Source organism: Hordeum vulgare, chromosome 5H, assembly GCF_904849725.1.
Source record: "Hordeum vulgare subsp. vulgare chromosome 5H, MorexV3_pseudomolecules_assembly, whole genome shotgun sequence".
NCBI classification, from domain to species: domain Eukaryota; kingdom Viridiplantae; phylum Streptophyta; class Magnoliopsida; order Poales; family Poaceae; genus Hordeum; species Hordeum vulgare.
The window spans coordinates 243,915,836-243,927,731 of NC_058522.1; the positions used below are offsets into that span (position 1 = coordinate 243,915,836).

The following is an 11,896-nucleotide window of genomic DNA, read 5'->3' on the forward strand; positions in this document are numbered from 1 at the left end:
TATTAGAGCTAGGTCAATTTTATGCACGCTGCAACTCCTATTGATCCGTCTCTCCTTCCCGATCGAAGTCGCCGGCCTCGATCTCCTGCTCCTCGATCTCTTCCCGTCCCAGTCGACGCAGGAGGCTCTGCCTGGTGTCGATCTCTTCCGCCGGCCTGGCCTCGATCTCCTCTCCCGTCAGGCCTGGATCCGTTGCCTCGTTTCAGATCGCAGTCAATCCCGTGAGGCTCTGCCTGGTCTCAATCTCTCCCGCCAGGACTGGATCCCCCTATCTCGTCTCAGATCAAAGCTAATCCCGTGGTCGCCTGCACCTGCTGCTGATCCGCCGCCGCCGTCAGCCGTCGCCCCGATTGGATCGCAGACTCCTCCATCGCGGATCACCATCGCGCTGTTAGGAAAGCAACTTATCTTTATTGAAGGCCCAAGGGGCATATATATACTACACATGACTTGAGGTGCAAGGAAAGTAAACATAGACTAATAAGGACTCCTAGACTAATACTAATACTTCCTAACACCCCCCTCAAATGCAAAGCGTATGCAATAGCATTGCATTTGAAGAAGTGTAATACTAAAAAAATGATAATCCAAATCCGCGTCTTGAGAGTGTCGTCGTAGCATGAAGAGTCTTCAAAACTTGTCGAGTCGCCGAAGGAGATAACGAAGAGATGGCACATCAGAGGTAGACACCGCATCACTTAAAGATACAAGATAAGTATCAAGAGAAGATGGGTTGTCAAAAGAAGATGACACATCAAGAGGAAGACACCGCATCACTTGAAGGTACAAGATAAGTATCAATAGAAGATGGGTTGTCAAAAGAAGATGACACATCAAGAGAATAAAGCATTGCGCGGAAAATCATAGTCCACGACAACCGTCGGCGAAAGAAGCTCGGCGGATAAGACACGATGGACGTAGATCGACAATGCAAAAGAAGTCCAGGAAATCCTATAGAAAACAACAAGGGCAAATAGGCCACAAAAGTTGCATAGAAAGGATTAGGACCAAAGGACCAAAGAAAGGTTGACGGACTAAGGTATGGTGGACTCGCATGGCATGAGAAAACACAAAATATCAACGGATTTGGTGGACGCGGCGGAATTATAGAAACTAAAAGAACTAGGAACAACGGGGACATGAGCACCACCTAGTAGCAGGGAACATCACCACGTATGAGCACCACGTAGTAGCAGGGAACATCACCACATAGGATAGGAGGAAGCAGCTAGCAGCAGCACGTAGTAGCAGGGAACATCACCACATAGTATAGGAGGAAGCAGCTAGCAGCAGCACGTAGTCAGGCCAGCTTGCGACAGTAGACGGAGCAGCATGCCTGCAGCAGCAAAACGCAACCAGCCGCTAGCAGTAGTTGAAGGAAAAGCCGCACGCGGGCCATCTTGATCTGGCGCACGGGGGAGTGAACGCGGCGCAGTAGCCAACCAGGTCGAGCCAGTCAGCCAGAGATTTGACCCATTGGGCGGATCGAGTCGGCAGCCTGTCATGCAGGCGATCATGGTTGGGCAAGCGCACGTCATGGGCGGATGGTCATCACGACCGCAAGTTACGGGCATCACCAGCTTGGATCTGGCGAGCGGAGATCCGGATCCAATCGGGATCGGGACAATCCTGGTCCAGCGGTAGGAGATGGGGAGTTCAGGAGCAGGGCCACCGTTCGGCGCCGCGACCTGGAGCGGCGGGAGATGAGGCGGCGCGACCTGGAGCGGCTGGATCCAGGAGCTGCAGCGGGAGCAGGAAGAAGAAGCCTCTCGCCTCCCTCCGCAAGATCTGGAGCCAGCCTTGACTGGGGCGGCCCAATCTCCTGACCTGGAGAGAGCGTTGACCAGGAAGGACCTGGGCAGGGCGCGTGAAGGGGGAGGGAGAGCAGCGCGAGACGGCCAGAGGACGATGGCGGCATCGCCAGGGGAGGGCGTTCGGCCGAGAGGAGGTTGGTGGCGGCGCGAAATTGGATCTACACGAGTTGCGTGTGCGAAAAAATAACCTAAGGCTCTAATACCATGTTAGGAAAGCAACTTATCTTTATTGAAGGCCCAAGGGGCATATATATACTACACATGACTTGAGGTGCAAGGAAAGTAAACATAGACTAATAAGGACTCCTAGACTAATACTAATACTTCCTAACACGCGCCATCCCGTAGATCCTCTGTCGCCGCCGCTGTCGTGCTGCCCTACTCCGGCCACCCTCCACTCCGGCCGCCGGAGCATACCACTGCTCCTCCAGATCGGATCAGGGTTCTCCCCTGGTTGTTCTCCAAATCAACGCTCCCGTGCTACGCCTGGTTTGAGCACTCCCGATTGGATCTGGTCTTCCCTGGTCGTTGACCTCCAAAAAAAAATGGTCTACACCAGCACGCAACGTTGCAGTCCCTTGCTTCCCGTGACTCCTGACGGCTGTGCTGGTAGTTCTTCTGTTGCTCCTGCGAGCTCTACATATCGTGATTGTCGCTCTACACTGACTCCTCTCGCGACTTTCATCGGTGCATGTCGCTCTTCCCCGACACCTCTCGCGACTTTCACCGGTTGTCCTGGTGCCTATGACTCCATGGACTGCTCTTCATCCACGCGTCTTCCCTTGGCGCTTCGTGCTTGTCTGCACACGGCCTCGTCTTCTCCACCAGTCTTTGCCGACGACACTGGACATGCTACACCGCCATATTTAGCGGCTTCCACAGGTGGTGGTGGTCGCTTCTCTCCTCGTGCCATTACGTCGCCAACGTCAGTTGTGTACTTCACCGAGGACGAGATTGCGCGACTCCGCGCCCTGCTGCTTGCCTCCGACTCTCCATTGTCGGGTGTGTCTACATCGACATCTTCAGTTGCGCCCCTGACTGAGCAGGAGATTGGACGATTTCGATGTCTGCTAGCTCCATCTTTTGTTTCTTCATCGACAGGTTCTGTTGGTTCTGGTACGGACTCTTCTGGCATTGTGAGACCACCTTCTACACACGCTGTTAGAGCATATATCTCCATATGTGGTTTTGGTAATTGATGACAATTCCTATGGACTAATGGTTGCCTTAAGTTATATTTATAGGATTTGTCCATAGGCACTTCTTGAAGTCCATCTGTTGGGTTCAAGGAGTTTATATGTTGACCAAGATGTTATTCAAGGTATTATCCAAAGAATGGTCATAGAAACACTAGGTTGATCAAGATCTCAGACTAAGAGTAAATCAAGATGATCAACACACAAAGCGTATAAGATGTACCGAGAGGATCAAGTGATCCCATGGTATGGTAAGCATTGTCCATTACGTGTTTGTGTACTAACCCATGGTCTTTGTGAGACTCCTAGGTGGGGGTTAGGTGTGTTTCCATTGGGCTTGCGTCAAAAGGAAGATCTCATACAACCCATGAAGGATGACGTCAAGTGGTGATCGTCATCAAGATTGTGGTGTGCAAGTTCAAGTGGATCAGCACGAATATATCATTGAAACTATTGTCAATGATCATGTGTTGATAAGGACAATCTCATGTGCTAACAAGGACAAGATCAAGATAAGCATTCTTGAGCACTACATGCTTGGTTCTTGTAGATGTTCACATGGTGGACAAATGAAGATAAATACATAAGCTAGGCTTTCCGCATTATGTATGGGAAAGCTACTTGAAGACTTCATCATGTCTTGCTTTCAACTTGAGCCAAGAAGGAACAACAACATCAAGCTCAGGTGAAAGGGCTAACTCAAAGGTATCAGTTTCCTTTGACGTTAGTGGTGCGGAGTGATGATCAGCGAATAAAAGTATACACTCAAGTATGGATCATCAGTACTCTTTTATGATTCTTGAGTCCTTAGGGATCCCGCACTATTAAGAGGGGATCACAGGTTTTGCGATGAACTTGCTCAAACTACATCATCACTTTCTGCTCAGTCCACATCTCCACTGTTTTGTTGTTATCTGAAAACAGAACCAGTGCCTCGGACATCCGGCTTTCTCCGGACGTCCGAGGACCGGATGACCGACTAGTTCGGAAATCCGGAATCCTATACCAGAGAAATCAGAGACATATAACTCGGACTTCCGGCTCCCTCCGGACGTCCGAGGCCCGGATGTCCGGCCAAGTCCCGGAAATCCGGAAGCCTGCACCAGTAGAAGTTGAGTTCTATATCTCGGAAATCCGGCTCCCTCCGGACGTCCGAGCGCCGGACGTCCGACACCCGTCGAAAATCCGGAACCTACCACCAGTAGAAGTTGAGTTGTATAACTCGGATTTCCGGTCCTCTCCGGACGTCCGGTGGCTGATAAATTCAACATAGGTTCAGTCGTATCTACAGGCCTCGGACGACCGACCCCTGTCGGACGTCCGGTCGCTGTTTAATTCAAAATAGTTTCAGTCGTATCTACAGGCCTCGGACGACCGACCCCTGTCGGACGCCCGGACTTCCGACAACTGTCGGACGTCCGGACCCTATGTGACTTAAAGTGTCCCCAACGGCTCTTTTTCTCTCCCCACTATAAATACCCCCCTCCCACTTCGTGAGAGGGTTGCCCAACACAGCCTTATCCTCATAAGAACACATTTCCACCTCACACACATTCGCTCACTCCAAATCTTAGATCCCAAGAGCATTTGTGAGCCCCTTTGAGAGTTGTTCCAATCAAAAGATAGATCGTCTCCCTCTCCTTCTCTCAACCCAAGCTATTTGTGATTTGAGCAAGTTTTGAGCATTCCCCGTGATCTTGTTACTCTTGGAGGTTGGAGACTCCTAGGCGGTAGGAGTTCTTCGGAGAGGAATCAATCCGTGTGATTTCCCCCGGAAAAGTTTGTGAGGGTTTAGAAGCCACCTCAAAGGCTTACCACTAGTGGTTGAGAAACGCCTTCGTGGTGTTGTCTCAAAGGGAGAATAGGGTGAGCCTTCGTGGCGTTGGTGTGCCTTCGTGGTAACATCCACCTCTCTAACGGTGACTAGCTTCCCTCCAAGGAAGTGAACATCGGGATACATCTTCGTCTCAGTGACCTTGGTTATCCTTAACCCTAACTCCTTACGTGTGGTTTACTTGTGTTATTTGAGCATACATACATTGCATATTGGTTGTGCTCATTATATTGTGTTGGCTATTTCTTGTACAAGATTAATCATTCAAGCATACCCTCTATATCCACACGTTCACACTTGCAGCTTTTGATATATTGTGTGATATAGTGTGATCAAGTATCTTGTGTCGTTCACCTACTTGTCATGTGATATAGCTCAAGTAAGTTTGTGTAACTTACTTGTGATTGTTAGTAACTGTATTGTGTCCATCTTGGTAGATCGTGTTGTTGATACACGTTGCAGTGCCTAGTGCATTTAGGATTTGTGCTTGACAAGTACCCTCCTAGTTTATTTCCGCATTAGGTTCAAGCCAAATCCGAAGAAGTTTTTAAATAGCCTATTCACCCCCCCCCCTCTAGGCGTCATCGAGGTCTTTTCACACGCAGGTACATCTCCGTGGGTTCTTGATACTGGAGCATCTTTTCATATGACTCATGATCCATCCACTCTGTCATCTACTCGACCTCTTGATTCTCCTGTTCATGTTCTTACTGCTGATGGTACTTCTCTCCCGGTTACTGGCCGAGGCACTCTTAGCACTTCATCTTTTCATGTTCCCGATGTTGCTCATGTTCCCTGGCTTACCATGCAGCTCCTTTCTGGTGGCCAGATTGTTGACTCTGGTTGTCGGGTCATTCTTGACTTTGACTCATGTTCAGTGTTGGACTGTCACATTGGTGCTCTTCTTGGTGCTGGCCCCCGGCGTCGTGACTCTCAGGGTCTCTGGGAGCTTGACTGGCTTCACCTTCCATCCGCTGCCACCGCAACCAGTCTCACCTCCTTTGTTGCCTTGTCTACCAGCTCTTTTCAACAATGGCATCATCGTCTGGGTCATTTATGTGGCTCCCGTCTCTCATCCTTAGTTCGACGTGGTCTTCTTGGATTCGTCTCCGGTGGTGTGTCTTTAGACTGTCAGGGCTGTCGGCTTCGTAAACAGGTTCAGTTACCTTATCCTCATAGCGAGACTGTGTCTCAGCGTCCTTTTGACCTTGTTCACTCGGATGTTTGGGGTCCAGCTCCCTTTGCCTCGAAGGGAGGCCATCGCTACTATATTATCTTTATAGATGATTTCTCTCGATACACGTGGATCTATTTTATGTCTTCTCATAGTGAGGTATTATCTATCTATAAGCGTTTTGCTGCCATGGTTCACATTCAGTTCTCTACGCCTATTCGTGTGTTCCGTGCTGACTCTGCTGAAGAGTATATCTCCAAGATGTTGCGTGGATTTCTCGCTGAGCAGGGTAGACTTGCTCAGTTCTCTTGTACTGGTGCTCATGCTCAGAATGGTGTGGCTGAGCGCAAGCATCGTCACCTTCTTGAGACGGCTCGTGCAATGATGATAGTCGCCTCTCTTCCGCCTCACTTTTGGGTTGAGGTTGTCTCCACCTCCACCTATCTCATCAATCTACAACCTTCCGCTGCTCTACAGGGTGGTGTTCCTTTCGAGCGTCTTTTTGATCGTTCTCGTGATTATTCGATGCTTCGCTTGTTTGGTTGTGTTTATTATGTTCTTCTTGCCCCTCGCGAACGCACCAAACTAACTGCTCAGTCTATTGAGTGTGTCTTCTTAGGCTACAGTGATGAGCATAAGGGCTGTCGTTGTTGGGATCCTATCGGTCATCGGATGTGTATCTCTCGAGACGTGACTTTTGATGAGTCTCGTCCCTTCTACCCACGCCCATCTTCCTCGACCTTTTCAGTGGAGGATATCTCTTTCTTCACTTTTCCTGACTCACCTATCACCCCATCGAGCCTTTGCCTATTCGTTCCGCTCCCTCTGCTTCTCCACCTCTAGTTGATTTGCCGCCACCATCTTCCATGGTCTCCTCGCCTAGCATGTCACCGGATTATATACCTTCATCTCCGGTGACTTCTTCGTCACCACCCCCCGATTCTAACTTGGCGATTCCTCCATCCATTGTTCCATCTTTTCCTCAGTGTTACACTCGTCGTTCACGTCCTGTGGATGTGTCGTCATCCTCGTCTCAGCCTACTTATGGCTTGCGTTCTCGTCCTCGTCCGCCTGTTGATCACTTTGGATTTCCCACCGCTGGTACTGCTGTTCTTGAACCGACTTCTTATCGTTATGCTGTTGTTCATCCTGAATGGCAGTTTGCGATGGCAGAGGAGATTGTTGCTCTTGAACGCACCGGTACATGGGATCTTGTTTCCCTTCCTCCCGGAGTCCGTCCCATCACTTGTAAGTGGGTCTACAAGGTTAAGACTCGCTCCGATGGTTCTCTTGAGCGTCACAAAGCTCGTCTTGTGGCTCGTGGTTTTCAGCAGGAGCATGGTCGTGATTATGACGAGACTTTTGCTCCTGTGGCCTATATGACCACTGTTCGTACACTACTTGTCGTGGCCTCTGCACCCCACTGGTCTATATCTCAGCTTGATGTTAAGAATGCCTTTCTTAATGGTGAGTTGCGTGAGGAGGTGTACATGCAGCCACCACCTGGGTATTCTGTTCCTGATGACATGGTATGTCGTCTTCGTCGCTCTCTCTATGGCCATAAGCAAGCCCCCCATGCCTGGTTTGAGCGTTTTGCCTCTGTGGTGACTGCCGCTGGTTTTTCAGCAAGTGCTCATGATCCAGCATTATCTATTCACCTTTCTCCTCGTGGTCGGACTCTTCTTCTTCTCTATGTTGATGACATGATCATCACTAGGGATGACCCCGACTATATTGCCTTTGCAAAGGCCCGTCTTAGTGAGCAGTTTCTTATGTCTGCTCTTGGACCTCTTCGCTACTTTCTTGGGATTGAAGTCTCTTCTACCTCTGATAGCTTTTTTATATCCCAGGAAAAGTATATCCAGAATCTTCTTGCTCGTGTTGCTCTTACTGACGAGCGCATTGTTGAGACTCCTATGGAGCTCAATGTTCACCTCCGTGCTACTGATGGTGATCCCCTGCCTGACTCGACGCGTTATCGTCATCTTGTTGGCAGTCTTGTCTATCTAGCTGTCACTCGTCCGGATATCTCTTATCTGGTTCATATTCTGAGTCAGTTCGTCTCCGCTCCCACATCGGTTCACTATAGTCATCTCCTTCGTGTTCTCCGATATCTTCGGGGCACGATCTCTCACCGTCTATTCTTTCCTCGCTCCAGTTCTTTACAGCTTCAGGCCTATTCGGATGCTACGTGGGCTAGTGATCCTTCAGATCGTCGTTCACTTTCTGCTTGCTGTGTTTTTCTTGGTGGTTCTCTCATTGCCTGGAAGACGAAGAAACAGATTGCAGTTTCCCGTTCGAGTGCAGAGGCTGAGTTGCAAGCAATGGCTCTTTTGACGGCAGAGGTGACTTGTTACGATGGTTACTTCAGGGTTTTGGTGTTTCTGTCACTACACCGACTCTTCTCTTATCTGACAGTACAGGTGCTATTAGCATTACGTGCGATCCTGTGAAGCATGAGCTCACCAAGCATATTGGTGTTGATGCTTTCTATGTGCGCGCTGGTGTGTAGGATCAGCTTATTGCTCTTCAATATGTGCCTTCCGAGTTACAGTTGGCGGATTTCCTGACGAAGGCCCAGACTAGAGCACAGCATGGCTTTTATCTCTCCAAACTCGGTGTTGTTCATCCACCATGAGTTTGAGGGGGGGTGTTAGAGTTATAATATAAGTCATGTGCCGTTTGTATTTATCCCGTTGTATAAGGGGTTTCCTGCATATGTTCCACACTCGTACATGTATATATATCGGCCTATGGCCTCATGGGTATACAAGTTGCATATTCCTAACAATACCATCGCCCTCCAGTGGCTCGGCCGCCGCACCTGCTCCTCTTCAGATCAACACAGGGAGGGACAACGAAGAGGCGACGCAAGATGATTTCTCGGGAGTGAGAGGAGTGAGACCCAGACCGGTTCCGCGTGATTCCTCCGATTTGGAGGTATCGGCGCGTTCCGGATATGGGCCAAATATTCCTTTGGTGAGAACCAGTTGGTTATTGTTCCACTTGCATACCAAACGCAGATGACTGAAACCAAACACACCCTAAATAAGGGTGTTATGCCTTTTTGCAAGGCCTTTTACCAGGTAAAGGTAGCTAACCCGCTATGATTATTAACAGTTCTTGGTTTGCCTTTTCTTTAAATGGTCAAACGGGGGGGGAGGGGGGGGGCGAAACTTGCGCAGGGTTTTCTCCTTCGTAAGTACGGCATCTTGCGGCACATTTGCAGGAGGCGGTCCAAGCTCGGCTGTTGCTCCTGGAACGCAAAGGCATTTCGGTTCTTTCGTAGGTTCCAGAAGCAGAGCAGAAGGAAAGCAGCAGACATCTTGGGCTGGATGACCGCCGGGGGGTCGCACATGTGCAGCAGCTTGACATTTGGAGATGGAGGAAAACGACCTCCGACGCGCCGCCAGAAGTTCATTGCAAACTCGCACTCAAACATGATGTGGTTTGCATCTTCCTGGGCATGGCCGCAGATTGGGCAACACACCCCATCAGCAGTGAGGATTTCCTTCTTGAGCAGGTCAGCATGGGTTTGGATGCGCGCGCAGACTACCAACCACCCAAAGAACTTCATCCGTAGAGTGGGGTGGGGGTGAAGGAGGCTCAACCCCTCCAAAGCAGCAAAGACATACATCGCCACCACGCCTAGAGCCATTTAAACATAACATCCTTTTACACAACTTTAGATGGCATACATTAAAGGCATCTCTGGTGAAAGACCAAAGGGGAAATTCAATGGTAATTTGGACCATGATAACATACAAGATATACGAATACAGCAATCAAGATGTTCATTTACCATTTAATAATTCTCATCATTCTGAATATATCATGGATTAGAAGATCAACAATGACAGCATCACTGTGAAGCATATGGCAAGTACAAGCATATGACACTGGTAAAATCCTTTTTCTTTATGTATACAGGAAAAACGAATTGTGTGCTTATTTTATGGGAAAACATCTGTACAAATGTCTCTGAATATTCAGGAAGTCAAGGGTTTACACAAGATTACTTCCTTATAAAAAGCTAAAATGTGGGATGACCATTCAGTAACCTTTTACCGATACTTAGATATTTGATTTATCCAAATGATAACGCCCACACGTGTGGTATATCTGTACTTCACCCACACGTGTGGTATATCTGTACTTCGCCCACACGCATTGTTCTCCGTCTATTACGTTTTGTACGAATCTTGAAAGAATTTCTTGGAATTTCAGTGACACGTAGGCATGCGTGTTGTGTGGGTGTTAGAGCGCTCGCCCACACGACGAATTTCAGTGCCACGTAGGCATAGCGTGTTGTGTGTGTGTTAGAGCGCTCGCCCACATGACCCACAGGGCGCGGTTGCCAGCTGCGCCATGTGGGCGAACCAGTTCTCGCCCACACAGTCACCACCCAGTCCGTGCGCGTGTGGGTGAACTGCTCTTCTCCCACACGACGGTTGTAGGGTGCTAGATGGCAACTACAGTTGCGCGTATGTGGCAACTAGGTAATTACACATGGCAACTATGGTTAATCATACATGGCAATTATGGTTGGACCTCACGTGGCAACTAGTTAATCACACATGACAACTATTGCTTGACCACATGTGGCAAGTAGTTAACCACATATGGCAACTATGGTTTGATTACACGCGACAATTATCGTTAATTAGACATGGCAACTATAGTTAACCAAAATAAAAAAAGTTGACATACTTCACAACTATGGTTGCCATCCCGGTAACTAAAGTTGTCATCCCCGGGTATCTAAAGTTGCCATTCTCCAGGTAACTAAAGTTGATGCGTGAGTATGTGTGGGTAGATTTTGCGGTTCGTGTGGGCTGTATACCACACATGGTGTGCCGGTGGTGTTTAATATATCACACGTATGATGAATATTAAGACCCTTGATTTATTTATTTATTTTTCGAAGAGGGGTTATTTAGGTCATTAATAGAATCTTCCAAGCAATAGCACAAACATGTACGGTGCGTTACAAAGACGACACCACAATAGGTAGAAAAATGACACCGGCATATCAACAACCACCAGTGGGCATCTAAACTTACCTGGATGTCGGCGAGCGGCATTGCGCGGTCAGCAGCCCCGGCGTCGTCCTCTGCGTCCCCCTCGCCCGAGCCGGCGAGGAGTCGGCAGTTGGGGGAGTGGCATCGCGGGTTGAAGCGGAGATGGAGCGCGATGGGTCGACGGGTCTTGGTGCCGCCACCGACGTGGTTGAATTGGAACCCCATGAGCGCCTCGACCAGCGCGCTCTTCCCGTCCGTCTGGTGGCCGACCACCACCACCGCTGGTGCCGGCACCGCTGCGCCACCCAGCTCGGTCGCCAGGCCCTGCAGCTCGCTGTACGCCTCATAGAGACGCCCCCGCGCGCTCACCTCCTCATCCTCATCCGGCGAGAGCAGCTCCGGCCGCGGCGTTGCCATTTATCAGAATGGTTTTCTGGGGGTTTTGTTGGGGGAATGGCGAGGGGGTTTGTGCGTTATCCTTTCTGTGTTTTTATTTTCCAAAGGCGAGTAATAGACAACTGTGGCCGGCCGAAATTTTGACCAGGCTCATGACGGTCATACGATTGGGGCCTGTGCACCGTTAGATCTCTCCTGCTCCATTCGTTCTTTGCTAGCACAACCTTTTCCGTGTGGCAGTACGTGCTCAGGTAGCAACTTCCCTTCCCTCATCTCACCCATGACGTCGTCCAAACACCTCCGTGGTAGCATCGCCCCCCGTTGCCATGGCCATGGGGTCGTCGAACTCCTGCGCGAGGGGTGTCGTCATGGCCTTATTCGTCGAGCTTCATTGTTGGGGCACTCCTATGTCGGTTGCGGCACCCGTCGACAGCGGATGTAGCACTGTCATAGTTGCTTGC

General features: G+C 49.6%; 1 protein-coding gene across 1 annotated transcript in view; it reads right to left on the reverse strand.

Annotated features, from left to right (window-relative positions):
• The window catches only part of LOC123399756 (dynamin-like protein ARC5), a 58,694-nt gene extending 47,180 nt beyond the window's left edge, over positions 1–11,514 (reverse strand). The window contains exon 1 of the mRNA XM_045094138.1: positions 11,082–11,514. Within this exon, the coding sequence (XP_044950073.1) occupies positions 11,082–11,456 (375 nt within the window). The 5' untranslated portion in view covers positions 11,457–11,514. The remainder of the gene's footprint in view (positions 1–11,081) is intronic.
• Between the last annotated feature and the right edge of the window lie 382 nt (positions 11,515–11,896).